At 45.6% G+C, this 18,281-nt stretch overlaps 1 protein-coding gene across 2 annotated transcripts in view; it reads right to left on the bottom strand.

Annotated features, from left to right (window-relative positions):
* The window catches only part of HMCN1 (hemicentin 1), a 1,785,366-nt gene that overhangs the window by 538,846 nt on the left and 1,228,239 nt on the right, over positions 1-18,281 (bottom strand). For both annotated transcript variants that reach the window (XM_069641364.1, XM_069641365.1), the window contains exon 71: positions 9,615-9,751. In XM_069641364.1, the coding sequence (XP_069497465.1) occupies positions 9,615-9,751 (137 nt within the window). The remainder of the gene's footprint in view (positions 1-9,614; positions 9,752-18,281) is intronic.

The following is an 18,281-nucleotide window of genomic DNA, read 5'->3' as shown; positions in this document are numbered from 1 at the left end:
GTGAAGTATGGTGGTGTTACTTTAATAACGCTATGATTACTTGCATGATGTATCCATGATGGGCTGGTGGCAGTGGATATTTTTCTACCATGCTTTATACAGTGTCATGTGCACTTATGCATTTTATTTGTATACTGCCTTTTATACTTTAAAATTGCCGCCCCATGAGATATTACCTTTATCCTTGTCTTGTATTTTGACCTTCTTCCTGCCGTCTCAGGGCCGGACTTGCCATATGTGGTAAGCCCTACCCTGGGCAAAGTGCTGGTGTGTGTTCGTGGATGGATGTGGATGCTGGGACAGTCTGGTTGTAGTTCACATCCTGGTCAAAGTGTGGCTGATACTGGGCAGATGAGGTAGCTGTAGGCTGTCCCCGATTACACAGGCCCTGCCAGTTTGAATGGTGCAGATCCTTACTATTGGTGAGCTCTGGGCGACTTCAGCTTGAATTTGGGTTAAAAGGAGGGTTCCTGCAGCTATTCTTCATATCAACGTTGGAGCCACAAGTCCTTCAAAGAGATGCCTCTTGCTGGAGGCCCCGAACTTAACACTGCATTGAACAAACATTGTTTAAACAGTCCCAGTGAAGCCTGGCTCCTTTGCTGATTACCAGAAGGCCTTTATCAGTGTGTAAATCCCAGGAACTGTTGGAACAACCAGTCTCAAACTCTGCTCGAGGATCCTGCTCCTGGAAGCATTCCAGAACCACCCTGTCAACTCACTAGCTAGCGCCTGGACTATCTTGCTCCATCTCTTGGCATCTCAAGTTCAGACCAGGGACTCAGCAGACCCTCAACGTGTGGAACAAGAAGGCTCCCGCTGAAGTTTTTGCTCACCAACATGAAGAGGGGTCTTTCAGGACCGGCTTCTTTGTTTCCACCATGAGGGTCGTCTTCTGCAGTTTCAATGTGGGGTAATCACTGTAACCCGTCTGCATCGTGTCCAGCTGTCCTCTGAGGTTATCGATAACGTGGTTTTCTTTTCTTTATTATGCCGGGCCCGTACAGTTGTCCAAAGCCAGGAAATGCGCTGACTAGCCGGACATAAAACCCAAAGTTGAAAGTAACATCTGCACCGTAAACCCTGGTCCCCCTCCGAAGAAACCAAGACACAAAGTAAGTGGGCTGCACGGATTTAGGAGCCCCAAAAGTGGTCCCTGAGAAAATCTGTACACTGGGGGTGAGTTAACATACCTGTTTCTATCCCCCCCAGCTCAATAGGGTTTATGAGGTACAAATCCTTAACCTACCTCTGCCTTGCCTGACCATGATAGGTGGAGCTCTGATCAAGTATCCCTCCCCGGCTTTCCCTAAGGTGGTGGAATTGGGAGAGGACCTCCTAAGAACTTTGCTTCCTCTACATAATTTATATAGCGCTTTTATCGAAAGCACTTTACATGGTTTTAGAAGATCAGTGCAATATTACGAGAAGAGCAAGAACATGGTTCACGAACCCACACAAAATAATGGAACCTAGTGAATTTAAGAAACAGAGTTAAGCAAATGGAGTTTCAGATGCTTTTTGAACAGTGAAACGTTGGAACAGCAGCACATTTGAAAAGGAAGTGAGTTACAGAGAACAGGGGCTAAAAGTTGAAACAAACGGAACCTAGAAGAAGCACAGGGGAGGGGCGCACGCAGAACCGACAATTAAAACAGAGAAGCAGAACGCATATTTCTTGAAGGGTGGTACAAAAACATGAATAAGGAAGAGCTAAGGCATGAATAGACTTAAAGACTATACATAAGAAGTGAAACTTGAAAACGTTGCCTAATAGGGAGCTAGTGCAGATGAGCAAGAAAAGAGGAAATACTAGCAGACCAGGGAAGGCAGAAAAGGATATGAACCACTGAATGAAGAATAGAACGCAAGCGAAGCAGAGCATAAGAGACAAACAGAGAGGCGATGGGGAATGAAGTTGTTAAATGAGGAAAAAGAAAGATAAATCGGCGTGTCATCACTATATCAATGAACTTGAAAGCCAAAGTTAAGAATCAGGGAAGATAAAGAAGTGGTGTAAAGACAGAAAAGAAGAGGGCCCAGAAGAGAGCCCTGTTGGATACCAAAGGAAAGAGGGAAGGACTGAGAAGTAGAACCCTTCCAGGAGACAGTTAAAGAATGATTAGACAAATAAGAGTAAAACCATTGAAGAGGAGAATCAGAAAGACCCAAGGAAGAAAGTGTAGAAAGAAGAATAGAATAATCCACTGTGTCAAAAGCAGCACTAAGATCTAGCAAGACAGGAAGAGCAGAATGTTTGCGATGACGCGCATGAGGAATAGAATCAGAGACAGAGAGGAGAGCTGTTTCTGTAGAGAAACCAGAACGAAAGCCAGATTGAGAAGGAGGAAGGAGATTATATAGATTAAGAAATTAGCTGAGCTGCACAGAAACAATGTGCTAAAGAATTTTAGAAAGAAAAGGCAAGAGGGTAAAAGGGCGAAAGTTAGAATGACGGCAGGGCTTAGAGAGGGTTTCTTCAGAAGGGGAATGATGGTGGCAGCTTAAAAGTGGAAGGATTGATTCCAGACAAAAGAGATAATTTATCCTGTGTCTCTGCGATCCCTAGTCACCAGTGGTCTGCGCTTATCTAATAGGGATAGCGAGAAGAGAATATCCCTAGAAACCAAACTGAACTTAATATTAAAATTACTCAAAACCAACAAATCTGAAGGACTACTACAGATAAGAGTAAACGATTATTCTAGTGCAGTCAGGCAGGGATTTTAATAATTGTATTCAACCATTGCCTGAATATGTACCAGACTAGTTTCTGTCCACTAAAAGGACTAACCCAAACCCCCACTCTGGCCCAAAGACTGGAAGGGAGGTGCATAAAACAGCCGGGACTTTCTAAATGTATCCCAAATTGTTAATAGGATATCAAGAGCAAAGGGTTCGACTGGTTTCGGTGACTAACTGTTACTTGTGTAACTTTCATCAGGCCCTGGGCAAACATTCAAACATTGTGTTCAGGATCATCTCTTCAACTGCTCAGTAGTTGATCATGTCTACCGATGACCTATAGTGTACATCCAAGACAAAAGGCAAACAGGAAAACTTGTCACATTTAACTTGTCAAGTTACTATTTATAACGTCTACTATTGGGCTTGAACCAAAGAGTAGGTCAAGGCCAAAGCCTGGCCACCTCCTGTGCAGGCCTACCTATCAGTGTCATCAGCAGCACCATGTGTCTGTTCTCCAATGTTGACCAACCATGCATTATCATTGGAAAATTGTACTCTGTATCCTATGAACAAATCATCTGGGAGCTCAGTGGTGGGACAAGATAATTAGGACTCACTGAAGACTACTTGGAGTGATCTTAAAGTGCATGTTCCGCAGGACTATTAGCTTTAAAAGTCTTAGGTGTGCAAGCTGCAATATCTTCTATTAATATGGAACCATACACTACATTAGTGAAAGCACGTATAGAATCCTAAATCACCAAGTTTCCAGGAAAGGTAGAAAAGTTGCTTTTGCGGTCTCTATGGAAAGTAATGCTGATGCAGGGACTAGTGGCAATGAGGATTCCCCAATGTTCCAAGGATGTACTCAGAACGGAGAAGGCTACAGCGAGGTAGCCCAGAAGAGAGCTGGTCAGTCCACTGGGTGGTTTGGGGACACTTCCAAGGGATCTGCAGGAACGGATCATCGATCAGGGGTCGGGACAAGTTGTTCTCACCAGTCCAGAGGTCAAAGTACTGACAAGGGACTTCTGGAGATCAGGAGAGAGGAGCAGGGCTTCACCGGGACTCAGCTGGAGGCAATGCTGGCCAGCTGCAACAATCGTCCACCCTCTTCAGCAGGCTGTGCTTCTTTGTAGGGATCTTGGGTCTGTTGAATGGCTGAAGAATTCCACTAAGGGAAACAGGGTCTCCCAGTACTGATAGTCTTCAGGATTGATCAGTTTCCCCATCAAAGTGGGCAGAAAACAAGGGCTGTAAAGCTGAGGGCTTTACTTACAGCCAAAAAGTCAGGTCAGGAAGCAGATAATAGCAAAAAGATAGGATGTCCCATAGAAGACTATGAGAGGAAAACAGCAATAAGAGAATATTTCCTAACACCATCCCACTAAGGACAGTAACTGCCAAGTCAGTTGCTATGACTTTGTGAGAGATGGCTTACCTCAGACAGAGGCACACACTTTATTTCAACTATATGCAGGACATGTGGGTGCATGTGAGGTATGTGGGTTTTCCTACATGTTATCCTCTGCATACCCTACCATCCACAAACTAATGGACTCGTGGATAGATTCAACAGGACATTGAAAAGTATGATTGGTGCTCCTGAAGAGTCCCAGAGAAGGAAGTGGAACCTTCCTTTACCATGTCTTTTGTTGACCAACAGACAGGTGCCATTGGAAGGGGTTGGAATGATCCCCTTTGCATTTATTTTTAGACACCCAGTCAGAGATCCATTCACTCTAGTGAAGGAATGGCTGGAAACTGCTAGGTAAGATTTCCATATTTGTGATAAATCTTCCTGACATATGTCAACCCCCATTACTTTTGGCTTGGACTTGGTGATTATTTTCCCTTGTCCCTAGGTGAAAGGGAATCTTTTTCCCTCTCACCTAGTCTTTTACTCTTTTTATGGGTGCCATTTCATGTCTCTCCAAAGTGTATGGTTGGAGTTATATTGTCCTATAACCTTTGGGCTTAGACTGGGTTGTCCCGTTGGGCTTCTCTGTTAATTTCTCTTTAATGTATTTGGGAGAACTACTGTTCACAAGGGGTAAAGAGGGATTTTCATCCCCTTTACATTTTATATAGTGAGCCAGCACACCCACCTTATGTGTAGTGCTGGGGCATACAATGTATCCCATTCCTTACTTACCTGGCAACATTTTTGTTACAATTGCAGGTTTACTTGAATGGCTGGTGGCAGTGGTTTTACCTCATTGACTTTTTAGTCTTATTACTTACAGGCTATTAAATCAGTCTCAGTAATGGACAGAGGGGCCACCATTCTCCTAGAAGCCTGCTCTGATGACTGCTGTGGCAAGTTCCCATCCAGTGTCCAGTTCTTTTGTCTCCAGACCAAGAATCCGGGGACTGGGTCCTGTGCTGATACATCTTGAAGGCATCCACCCAGAAGCTCTTCTTTTCTCCTAAGGGCCTGTGTGGGCTTGGGTAATACTTACCTTAAGTCTGGTGTGCATCCAGTGAGGCTGAGTGATTGATTTGTGTGGTTGGGAGTTTGTCCATACCCCTTGCCCTGGCCTATTGCTGGAACACATATAGGGAGCCTTCTGTGAAGTCCTTGAACACTTTAACTAACTCTGAAAGTGAATACTTACATGTTTAAGAAGATTGCCTATGGAACTTTGACTTTCCTGCAACTGAACCCTATCTCAACCTGCCTACAGCTGGCACCTAGGGTCCCACTTCTGCCTCTGAGAAAACTCATGCAATAGACTAGGGAAGGACTGGATTAGAAAAAATGTTTGCCTTGAAAGTATAACAAGTGTAAAAGTACTAACTTGCTATAGAGGTTAGTGTGAAAACGGTATCTCTGTGAAAGAATACGTTACAACGTGTCATTAAGTTTATGCTTACCTTTGAGTTGCATTCCACCCCTCCAAAAAGTGTATATGTTGCTTTACTAACTTTGAATGGTCTTTCCCCCGTCTAAAAAGTAATAAGTGTTTGTACTGTTTTATCATTGCTTAACTGAATAAGTGTAAAAGCTTACCAGTAGGGTTTACCTGCCTTGAATAATATTGTGCCTTTCCTAAAGTGTACCATTGGGTTTTGCTTTCCCTCGGCTGCTTTATATAGATATAAAACAGTCTTTGGGTTAATACCTAGCTTTGAGTTGCTGGTAGCTCCTTGTAAAAAAATACAGGCATTACTCACCTTGAATAGCTGCTGCTCTTCTAAACTTGTAACCTGGGTTGTGCTTCCCTCAATTGCTTTGGTGCTATTCTACATAAACTTCTTACTTACCTTAGAAACTGTATTATACACTTCTTAAAAGTATACTCGGTATAACTACCTATTAGGTAGCAGATAGTTATGTACCAATAAGTCAATTACTTACCTTGAAATACATTGCTGTGCTAATTCCCCACTACCTTAGAGACCCCCAACTCTTTTGCCGGACTTTAGGACTTTTAATTTCTATCCTGAGTGAGTGCAGCCTTTTTCTCACTCTCTCGTGTATTTTTGATCTGATCTGAATTCTGTCAAACTCTATAGGCATCATCTTTTGTATTGTGACACACATCGCCCTCAGTGCAGTGTCACAGTCCTTTGGATTTCTCTTAAGGTTTAAATACCTTCTCTTGGATAAACTACTGTTTCCAAGAGTAGTAAAGTGAAATTGACTTTACTTACCTTTTTCTCTTTGTAGTCCCAGCACACACCATCCTATTTGGAGTGCTGGGGAGTCACTTAGTATCCCCTTTTGTCTACTTTCTCATGTAACATTTTTATGTTACCCTCACTACAATTAATGGCTGGTGGCAGTGGTTTAATTTTCCTACCATTGTGCGTTTTTACCGCAGGCTGAATCCTCAGCTCCAGTATTGCATCCATGGGTGGCCATTTTGGCAAAATGGCACAGTCTTCTTTTTTCGCCATTTCTTGCTTGTGGGGTCTTTCTTGGGTTTTACTCTGCAAGCCAAACTAGGTTTGATCCCTTTGTTCATTTTGTCGTTGGCGGGCTTCAGTGCTGAAACCCCATCGGGCTCCAGAAGGGGCAGGAAGTGAGAGAGGTGACCGAAACTTCCTGTGCTTTGTCTCCTCGGTTACAGAAATGCACCAGAAGGTTATTGGCTGGCTGGCAGGACAGCCACCCTGCTGTTTGAGTGACAGCAAGGCTGCAAATAAATGGGAGAAACCTGCATAAAAGGCTAGGTCTCTCAGACAGAAGGCAGAGTCGACCACTGGACGAAGAATCTGAAGAACAAAACTGGAAGAGAAGCTTGCTGCACCCTCCTGGACCCTTGGTTTGCCCGGTGAAGCCCTGCTGCAGTGCTGAAGCTCCAATTTTCATATTGACTGTAGAAGCCCGGAACGGACAACTTCTTTCCTTGGGTTGGTGGGACCAACCGACCCCAAGACGAACTTGCCTGGAACCCCTCTCCCCGTTGGCTGTACTTCCTTGCTGCTTCTGGAACCCGAGTGCCAGGGTTCATAAACACCAGAAATTAGTGCATCGTCTATAAGTCAGAGCCGAGCTCCAGGAAGGTTCTAAGGACCCTCTCGAAGCAGGGCGAACCAAGCCTGAGCCATCTCCACAGAGTTCTGGACTCCAGAAGCAAGGAAAGCCCATAAGGTGTCCAAGAACTGCGATGGTGCTATTGATGGGTAGCTGAAACCACGAAGTGCCGCTGATTTGGAAAGAGCCCTTTGCTGTCACTGACCTTCAAACCGCAATGCAGGAGTCCCCAGACGTCCTCCTTCTTGTCCCCATGACTGAGACAGAGGATCTGCAGGACTGGAACAGGAACAGAAGCCAGCTGGAACCTCTATTTCCAACCTAAGCTACTGTCTTAACTGAAGAGGTACTTACCTTTTTGGTTTGTAGCTTGTCTCCCACACTGGAGACTTACAGAAGCTGCTTATTCTGAAGAGTTGCTTACAGCTTTGCTTTCACCTTACAGCTTGTGGGTGAACAGTGATTCTTTTCTACAAACTCTCTATATAACATTGTGCAAGACCTTTCGTGCTACCTACAAGAGGTGCCTCAGCTCCCCTAGACTTTGGTCAATTGACATTGGCTGTCCAGGCACCCTGCAGACTCTTCTGACCCATTGACTTTGTGTTTATCTGTCCCTTATAGGTGGTAAATACATTACTTGTATTGCTGGGAAAGGGCTAACCTATACTTCATTGGGGGATTTTAAAGTACTTACCTGTTCAGAGATCTTGTTAACCTATGCTTCCTTGCATAACCTTTTTCCTTTTCCACAACCTCAGCATTGCCTTTAAGTGTCAAAAGTGATATATGAATGTCCACAGTGTCCTAGCAATTGAAGTCACCTATGGGTGTAGGAAGTGTCTGTGTGCCATACCTAAAGGGTATCTACTTAACTTAAATGTGAGGAAGTGCTTTTGAAGTGTATTTCATATTGTTGCATATTGCCTTTTCTAAAGAAGGTTTATTCAAACTGACTGTTAAATAAATTAATAATTATTTTATTAGGAAAACCTTGAGTATAAGTGTTATTTGGATACTTGGAACTGTGACTCTCTATGTTACATTTCTATGGCTCACAATTACCCCTCTTGAGATACGTCTGGCTGCTCAGTCACTCTACCAACTTGTGTAGTACAGACATATACCAATAGTTGGGTATCTATTGCCAAGAGGACAAGGCTGGCGTAGTCTCCTACAGGGTTACCACATACAATCTTGCCTAACATATGGGACTCCTTGGAGATGTTGGTCGTATTACAGCGAGCGGTAATTCAGCTGCAGTAATGCTGTCCATTTTTTTACTTAAAGTGGGAGATTTACCTCAGCCCACCAAACACTGGCTGTGCAGCATTCAAAGAATTGGTGGCCATCCAATCCTGGAAGACCAGTCAGCACCCTCCTTTGACATTGCTCTCAGGGAAGGGGATTAAGGCTTTGGGGAGGCCCATATCCCACCTAAATCAGTTCCCATTCATTCATCCTGCCTTAGTGGGCTCTGTAGAGAGCTTGCAAATTACAATGATGATATATGGTTATTACCGGCAACAAAGATGAACATGATGACCAACGAAGCCAATGGTTTAGGTTAGCATGCTTAAGAACAATGAGGTAGCCATTTTGGCTACTATGCAGATAAAGGAGGATACCTTGCAGTAAATTAGATGGTGTACAGTAGTGTCACAAAGTAAAAAATAAAACTCCGCTACCACTCTGCACCAAACACACTGCCTGGGTGACGGAACCCACCAAGAGATAAGACAATGGGATATAAGTATACCCTTGGGCCTGGTAGCCTTAGAAGCTGCCATGGCTTCACAGAAAATAGAAGTTACAGAGATGAGTGACATTTAAAAAGAACTTCACTTACTCAAAAAAGAAGTCAAACACAACAAAATCCAGAAAAGAGAGGGGAGTTTCAAAAAGCGAGGCTCTAAAGCAGCAAAAGGCAAACATTTCCATAACAATTTTCCAGGGCCTGGTTTCCAGAACCACCATATGGTGTGTGTGTTTTTACACATGCAGATCCGTTTGGGAATCAGACATGCACATTCATATGTGTTGACCTAAAGTGTGTATACCAATGCATCGTGAGAGCAAAACACGCATGCACTAGAAGAGTAAATCACTCAAAGAAAGTTATGCCATGTGAATTACAAACTGGACCTTCTTTGAAACTTGTGCATTCAATTTTGGAGAGCATGTTAGAAAACAGCTGTGCAAATCGGCCCCATATGTACAATCAGTAAACAGCAAAGAAACGGAATTGGTGCAAAGAATGCAACACATTTAGGGAACTCTTTGCTTACTACAACTCTACTTAGTGCATGGATTCTGCTATTGCTTGGTTGTTTATACCGGTTGAAACCAGCCCATCTGCGCCATGTTAGTCTTATGCAAACCACCTAAAGAAATAAGTACAGTAAACTCTACTGCACCCGCATCCATTCCTCCAAGTATGTACCTGCAAGGGCTTCCCCTCTCTCAGCCAGGTAATTGTCGGGGGTGGAACAGCATCTGACTTGCATTCCAGTATCACCTGCCGATTCTGCAAGACCGTAACATCCTGGGGTCCGCCTGTACCAGCAATGTTAGGAGGAACTGAAAAAAGAAGAGGTGTAAACACTGGGTTGGCAAACCAAAGTACGATGTTCCCTATTTTCTTTTTGTATTTTCAAAGTGCACATTTCACAGTCGTTTGTTGACCTGGAATAGGGCATCATGGTTTGCAATTAGACTGACCACTGATCTGATGAGCCAAAAAGCGATTTAAGTGGCTAAGTGCGTGATGCAGGTACCGGTGTGTCGCAGGCAAGACTACATTAAATTCCGGATTAGCTGGCACAGCCTTTCATCCTTGCCGTGGTCTATGAAATGACCATCATTAAGTCCGGTAATCATGTCACTAATTCATCTATGCGTCAGGAGACAATTATGTATATAATGAGCCAACAATAAATGTTTATTATGAGTAATAATGTATTCCCTTATGTATTTCATGATTTAAAAAAGCTCAACACTATTTTATATTGATTCACATAAATTTGCAGCCATAGTCCAAGAACAAACCCTATATATTTTTAATGCATTGAGGAACTCTCATCACTATAATCATGTTCATACTCATCAGCACCTGGGGGAGAGGTACTGACCAATTAAGAGCTATGAAATGTAGGTCTAATATGGCACTCCACGCATCTCTCAGGCCTCCAGAGGCTCTCCCTGACTGTCATCTTCTTGCTCGGCTCCAGTCCCCCCTCATACGCCTCCCTTTGACCCCCACACGTCAGCGCTTCATTACCCAATGCCCACACCCCACTTACCTGTGAGCCGTGTCCAAGCAGCCTGGCATGCATCCCAGTGTGCCTTTACTATTTCCAAGCGTGGCCATATTTGTTTTTAGTTTGTTTCAAAGGGAAGTAGGCATGTACAAGTTGTGAAAATCCTGCTTCCCTTAAAAAATATTTTTTTTAAACTATTAACAACCCCAAAAAATGAATACCCGGGGTACTAATAGCATTAATACCAATGTTCGCAGGCAGGCTTGGCAGTTAACGGACATCATCCATTGCTGAGGTCTCCTCTACAGTCCGGCCTACTTTGGCTCTGGCTGGTAGGCCGTTAAAGGCTAAACCCGCACATGAACGCTGGTGTTAATGCTATATTATTTCATATGCAGAAAATAATTCCTGATTCATTATAAAGTGGATTCTACAAACAGCAGAAACAAGCGTGAAAGGATGTGGGCCAAATATACTATATGGAAACATTTCGAAGAAAGATGGGCCTAATTCCACCAGGATATCAGCAGAAATGGTAATACAGTTACAGCCACTCAATCCGGAGGAATTACCGTCGGATTATGAGTGCCGTTAATGGTGGTAAATCCCCATTCCGTGAGGTCCCATAGGACTCACCTGGGGGATTTTCCGGTATCACTGGCATCTTTTAGCTGAAGATAATTCCTCCTCCCCACCGGCAAACTCAATTATGTCGTAATGAGGCCCAATATTATTTTCTTTTTTAATTGTTGTACCAGTAAAGGCAGTTTTTGTACCACATTCTGTTGAGGATGCTACAACCACTAACCCTAGGGGGAAGCCTAACACATCTGACAAGAAAGGGAAGCCAAAGCACTCTTAGCAACAAGGTGTAACACTCACGTAGAGGTAATAGGTCGACAAAGAGGTACAATTATTCCATACACACAACTCTAGAAGCTACACTAGACTAATATACTGAAAAACATGTACTTTATTTTAGTTACACATATAATACTGTCACGCCAAATAAGTACAAGGACTCTCCTAACACCAGTGCCTATATGTGGAACCTTTACCAAGGGTAAGTACTCAAAACAAAATAACAGGTGGGTGGGAAGAACCAGGTATCCATTAAACCGAGCAAGTCGGTAGGTCCCCTATTGGCCTACATCATACAGTATACTTTCCTAAAGACACACCTCAACCCTAGTATATGTGGAAGACCCTCGATGTAGTGGTCTGTACCAAACACATACAGGTAGGGTATGGGAAAATAATGGAAGCCCAATTTTACCAAAAAAGAAAATGATGTAATAAAACCCTAAGCCCTGAAACATTACTCTATATGCATTTGCACTCTCTAGGACATTATACAAGTATTATTGCACGGCACATAAATTAATTTTTGATAGACAGCGAAAGAATGAAACAACTGTAAACCCTAGCCAAAGGGTTACACGAGTTAGCAAAACATTTTAGCCACAGTTACCTGATTCATACATTTCATGGGAAACATAATTACAGAGCTACTAGAAATGTGTTACACTTCAAGGCTGATGGTAAAAATGCACATGAAAACTTAAAAAAATCAATTAAACATCACACGTAAGTACCAGAAATACCACACTTAGGGCCTCATCACGAGTTGGGTGGTACCCTGGCTGTCTTCCTGCCAGGATACTGCCCATGCTAATAGCGCTACCGCCAACAGGTCCAGTGCTATAAGCACCGGATCTCAGGTTTGACGGAACGGGAATTTCCCATTCCCCATTGGGCCCAATGGGGAATTGTTGGTGCGACTACAGTCGGTATTACTGCGCGGTAATTGCACCAAAAATGGTAACATTCGCGGCAGATTTACCCCGAGCAAAGAGCTGGGGGTAAATCCTGCCAAACCTGTGATTTGGTCAACCCTTAAATGCGGCGGTACTAGCGTTACCGCCGCATTTAATGGTTACCGCCAAACTCGTGATGGCCCCGTTAGTTTGGAGCTCACCAATTCCCTGCTGGATCCAGATTAACTGTCCAGGGGCAGGTAAGAACCCCAGAGTCACCTTTAGGAGAGTTCCAGGTAAGTTCACAGTTCAGTTGGAATGAATGGGAGAAGGTTACAGGGCCATTCACTTCAGTGGAGGTAAGTCTGTTTGACAGCACAGGTGTGGATTATGTGACAGGAAACCCCACGGAAGGCCAAGGAGACCCACAAAGAAGTACTCCAGGGTTTGGAAGATGGACCCAGGTCACAGAGGAAGGAGCAGCAGAACAGGAGGACCTCTTCAAAAGAACACTAAGGAAAATGCGTTAAACACTCACATCCAAAGAATGTCTACCATGGAACAGGGGAACATCACAAGGGTGCGTATCTCTAATAATCACTTGCCCCGGGACACACACATAGGTTCTAAAACTGGTAGTTTCAGGGAAAATGGCTCCAGCAGCAAGAAACAACCTGGAGAGTAAATGGCTCTTTCCCACAGATGCGTTTTTCAGGATTCAGTTCTCAAGGACTTGAACCCTGGGCCAATGAAGGGCCCAGAAACCCAGAAGAGAAGCAAAGGCTCCTCCTAGGATCTCTGCCTTCAAGCCAAGAGTGATACATTCAGGGTAATAGATTTCAGGGAGAAGAGGGAACCCAAGAAAATGGCTCCAGGCAGCAGGGTGAACAAAAGGCAGCAGCAGCATGGCAGCAAATGGTCCATGGATGGAGAAAACGGCATGTGGCACCCTCAGACGTACCAAGCTGAATATCTGGTGGATATTTGAGATTTCTACCACCTTCTGGATTTCTGTAGTGACCCACAGCCAATCAGAAGATTCTGCAGTAAACGACAGGTGGTGGTGGTGAAACAGCCCAGAAAAGGCTCTGGCAAGGAGGGCGCGAACCAGAAGATGTGGGGAGACTGCCAAACACTTCAGTGGGCCTGGATTGGACCTCCAGAGGCAAAAAACCCAAACCCAGATATTTCCAACACAATGCATCTAGCCAGTACAGTCAGGTAAAGGTTAAAACAGCAAGAATGTGGGAATCGCAGCCAAAACCTTCTCTAGCAGATCAGCAGGGATGCTTCCTCCGTGTTGCAGAAACTAAGAGGAAGCTACAGGGGAAGGACAAAACCTAGATACCCTTACAAAAAAACACTGAACTAGGGCCAACCAGCAAATCACTAAACTGACTAATGGTCATACTGCTTGGTCAGTAGGACTGGCGCCCAGTCTTAGCCACACCCACCAGAAGTGAAAGCGATCGCCAGGCACCTAAACTGGCCAAAAGCTGTTAGGACCAATGTTAGGTAGAGTTTCCTTCTTGAGTGACGGTCTCCCCACTTTGTAAGTCGCCCAGCAGTTTTGCTGGAATCATTTTCCAGAGTGAGTGGGAACTTTACTTTGACATTGGGAGCCCTTTTTATGTCTTTTTGATACTTTTTAATGGAATTATGCTTTCCTCCATGTGTTGTGGCATCTACAATGTATTATTGCCGCAATCAGCACTTTCTGTGCAGTGTTGCTGGGGAGCTCCTTGACCTTCCCTTTTTATGTTACCTGTGTTAGCACATGTTTTTGTCCCACCTGTATTTTATTTTGTGAGGTCAGCACACCCCACCTTAAGTGGAGTGCTGAGGGTAATTATTGTATCACTTTTCTCACTGTCCCAGTACCTTTTGGTTACTGATTGTTATGACTGATTTTCTATACCCTGGCCTGGTACACAGATGGATAGAAGGCCAACCTATATTGTGACACGGACAACTCTGGGGAGCTGTAGCCAAACCAGTTCAAGGTATCAAGACAAATGGTCTAGGTTAAGTCTCAATAGGTGGTGAGCTTGTAAGGGGTCCACAATGAGCACACACAGCAAAGCAGTCAAGGAACACACCAGTAGGGAATAGTTTCTTACCTGTAACTCCATTTCTCCAGCATTGGTATCTTTCATGGATTCACATGCTTAGAATATTCCCCGTCGTCAGACTGGGACCCCTCGGTACACATATAAAGCCTTTTTCAAAGGAAAAACTTTCGACACTTTTGTGTCCTATCTACGTCCTTCTAGGACCCACCTACGCATGCTCCGCAGGCCGTGCTAGTATAAGAGGCCCGCCCCCGCGGCTCCCCTTCAGATTTCGGCCCCTCCAAAGTAGGAAGGGTTAAATTTATCACATACATTACATACGGGGAGGCTGGCGGGCGCATGTGAATCCATGAAAGATACCAATGCTGGAGAAATGGAGTTACAGGTAAGAAACTATTCCCTTCTCCAGCATTGGATCTTTCATGGATTCACATGCTTAGAATAGATTGTATAGCAGTAACGCTTGAGACGGCAGTGAGAATGTAATGTAACAATATATATCTTCACCCTACTACACAGTGCATGATAAGTTAAGTCCTATAACATTGCCAACATAAAGTATATCGCCCTTAAGAGGGTAGATAACCGCATCTCCACAGGGAAGAGCTTACCTTACTGAAACAAATGGCGCAGGACAGCTCTTCCCATCTGCACCTCGTCTGCATGCTGCCTGGCAAGGCAGTAGTGGCGGGTAAACGTGTGGGGCACTGACCATGCCGCCGCTTGGCATATGTCCGTCAGCGGAATCCCAGCCCATAACGCTGTTGAGGAGGACATCAACCTTGTAGAATGAGCTCTAGGATGTCCTTGCAGTGGCCTTCCGGCCTTAGAGTGACAAAAAGCAATCGTCGACGAGACCCATCTAGCCAGTCCCTGTTTAGAGATTGCTTTTCCTCTCGTCGACGGACCATATGCGACGAACAGTTGCCGAGTAGTCCTGATGTCTTGTGTACGATGTAGGTAGAATTTCAGGGCCCTCTTAACGCCCAGGGTATGAAGAGTTTTTTCTGCTGCCGATGATGGAGTGGCGAAGAAAGTAGGCAGAACCACGGATGAGTGTTTGTGGTATACCGTCGGAACCTTCGGGACGAACATAGGGTTAGTTGCCAGGACTACCTTGTCCTTAAAGAATCTTAGGTAGGGCGGGTCCACGACCAGCGCTTGTAGTTCCGAGATACGTCTGGCTGATGTGATAGCTATCAGGAACGCCAACTTCCACGAAATGAATTTTATCTCGGACGTGGCCATAGGCTCGAAAGGCGGTTTCATCAAGCCCGCCAACACTGTGTTGAGGCTCCACGTCGGGGGAAAACGTTTCACCGGGGGAAAGGCTCGAAATAAACCCCGCATGAAGTGTTTTACCAGTCTGTCACTGAATAGAGGAGACGACTGCCTCTTCCTTGTGAACCTCGAGATGGCTGCCAGGTGTACCTTTATCGACGAGGGGGACAATCCCCTTTCTGCCAAGAGGAGCAGGTAAGGTAGAACTTGTTCCGGCGTCACCAACAATGGTTGTAGGCCCCGTTGTCCTCTACACCATTCACAGAATCTCCGCCACTTATAGGAGTAAGATTTGTTAGTAGAAGGGGCTCTAGCCGCCTGTAGAATTTTTTGGCAATCCTCTGAAATGTCTAAGGCGCCGAACTCCGAGAAGTCAGGAGCCAGGACGTAAGGTTGAGACTGTCCGGGTCGTGATGCCACACCGTGCATCTGTCCTGGGATAGAAGGTATGGGACTTTCGGAAACGCTATGGGATGTTCCAGCGATAGATTGAGGAGGTCTGAGAACCACGGTTGCCTCGGCCAGTATGGTGTTACTAGAATCACCCGGCAATTGTATCTGCGTATCCACTGTATTGTTTTCCGTATGAGGGGAAACGGGGGGAAAGCATAGAGGAACATGTCCGTCCATGGGAAGGAGAACGCCTCCCCCATCGATCCCTCTTGGGGCCATCTGCTTGCAAATTGCTCGCATTTCTTGTTGTCTTTGGTCGCGAAGGCGTCCAGAGGGGGGTGACCCCATTTCTCGAACACTTTCCTCAAGTGACTCGTGTCCACTTCCCACTCGTGTATCTGGGCCATGCTTCTGGTGAGGGAGTCGGCTTGGCCGTTCCTCACTCCTAGAAGGTGATGAGCCACGAGGGAAATTTCGTGTTTCGATGCCCAATGCCATGTTTTCTGGGCTTCTATGGAAAGAGTCCTCGATCGTGTCCCTCCTTGTTTCCTCAGATAAAACATGGCTGTTGTATTGTCGGTCAGTATTCGCACTCGCGAACTCTTGATGTGTGGTAGGAACGCCTTCAAAGCCCATCGTACCGCTCTGAGTTCCAGTACGTTTATGTGTAGGAGTGACTCCGTTGGAGACCAGCGACCTTGCGTTTGGAGAGCACCCATGTGCGCTCCCCATCCGGTTAGGGACGCATCCGTAACTATGGTGCTCTGAAACTCCGGCTCCTGTAGGGGCACACCGTTGCTCAGATTGTGGGAACTCTGCCACCACTGGAGGGTCCGACGTAGCTTGTCGTCGTCGACGGTTATCCTGTCCGACCACGATCCCTGAGCCTGTGTCCATCGGTCCGCGAGGAATTCTTGGACTGGCCTCATGAATAGTCGACAGTTTCTCACCAGATGGATGCAGGATGCCATGGCCCCCAGGACCGAAACATACTTTCTCACTGAGATCCTGGTGTTCCGCCGTAGCCGGGCCGCTTGTTGAATGAGTCTTGAGGTCCTGTTGAGGGAAGGTTTCACCAGCCCTAACTGAGTCTCGAACTGTGCCCCCAAGAATACCAGCGTTCTCAATGGCCGCAGAGAGGATTTCTCGAAGTTTATGGCGAATCCTAGTCGTTGTAGAAGCTGCCTGGTGGCTTACAGACTTGCGTTGGTCGACGCTGGGGAGGATCCCCTTACCAGCCAGTCGTCGAGGTATGGGTATACATGGTGGCTTTGCTTCCTTAGCCAGGCAGCCACTGGAGCCAGGCATTTTGTGAACGTTCTGGGGGAGGTCTTGAGCCCGAAAGGAAGAACCGTGAATTGGTAGTGAGTTCGCCCTATTACAAAACGTAGGAATTTCCTGTGTTTCCGACACATTGGAATATGGAAATACGCGTCGTGTAAATCCAGGGACGCCAGGAAATTTCCCTTTTGAACTGCGCGGATCACTTCCTGCAGAGTGAGCATCTTGAATTTTAGGCTCTTTAAGGACTTGTTGAGATCGCGTAAGTCTAGAATGGGACGCCATTTGCCGTTCGGCTTTTTTACGACGAAGTATCTTGAGTAGACTCCTTGACCTCTCTGTGATGTTGGAACTAATTCTATCACGCCCTTCGCTAACATGAGTGTAACCTCTTGTTGCAGTACCTTCACATGGGACTGAGCGGTGAACGCAGGTGGAATTTGCGGAGGGTTGTGTTTGAATTGTAGAGAGTGTCCGTTTCTTATGGTGTCTAACACCCATTGGTCCGTCGTTATCCTTTCCCATTCGTCGACATATGCTGAGACTCTTCCCCCCAGAACGGTGCGTGGTATGTCACTGCTGATCTTTATTTTGCTTGTCTCTCGACGACGATGGGTATGATGGTCGTTTTCTGGAAGACTGGAAGTTTCGTCGACGGTTAGCCGATTGTGAGGCACGTCGGTATCCCTGGGAGGGGTAAGCCGATCTGGCAAAGGATCTGTCTCCAGAAGAGAATCTTGAATTACCTGAAGCCCCTCTAAAGGGACGAAAAGACTTGTAACTTCTGCCACTCTGGAGGGCACCCAATGAACGTGCCCTGTCCGAATCTTCTTTCATCCCTTTTAGGGCCTCGTCCACCTTCTCGCCGAAAAGAAGGTCTCCCTCAAAGGGCATATCTAAGACCTTGTATTGCACCTCTGGCCTGAAGTAGGTACACTTAAGCCATGACTGTCGACGCAATACCACCCCATTGTTGACTTGCTTGAAGCCTGACTCAGCGAGATCCACCGCGATGTTTATTGCGTGATTTGAGGCTTCCTCACCCTCTCGGACCAGTTGCATCGCC

The sequence above is a fragment of the Ambystoma mexicanum genome, chromosome 1q (genome assembly GCF_040938575.1).
Source record: "Ambystoma mexicanum isolate Mex_15411 chromosome 1q, UKY_AmexF1_1, whole genome shotgun sequence".
NCBI lineage: Eukaryota > Metazoa > Chordata > Amphibia > Caudata > Ambystomatidae > Ambystoma > Ambystoma mexicanum.
The sequence above is the reverse complement of the archived record's forward strand: the minus strand, read 5'-3'. Positions and strand labels throughout refer to the sequence as shown.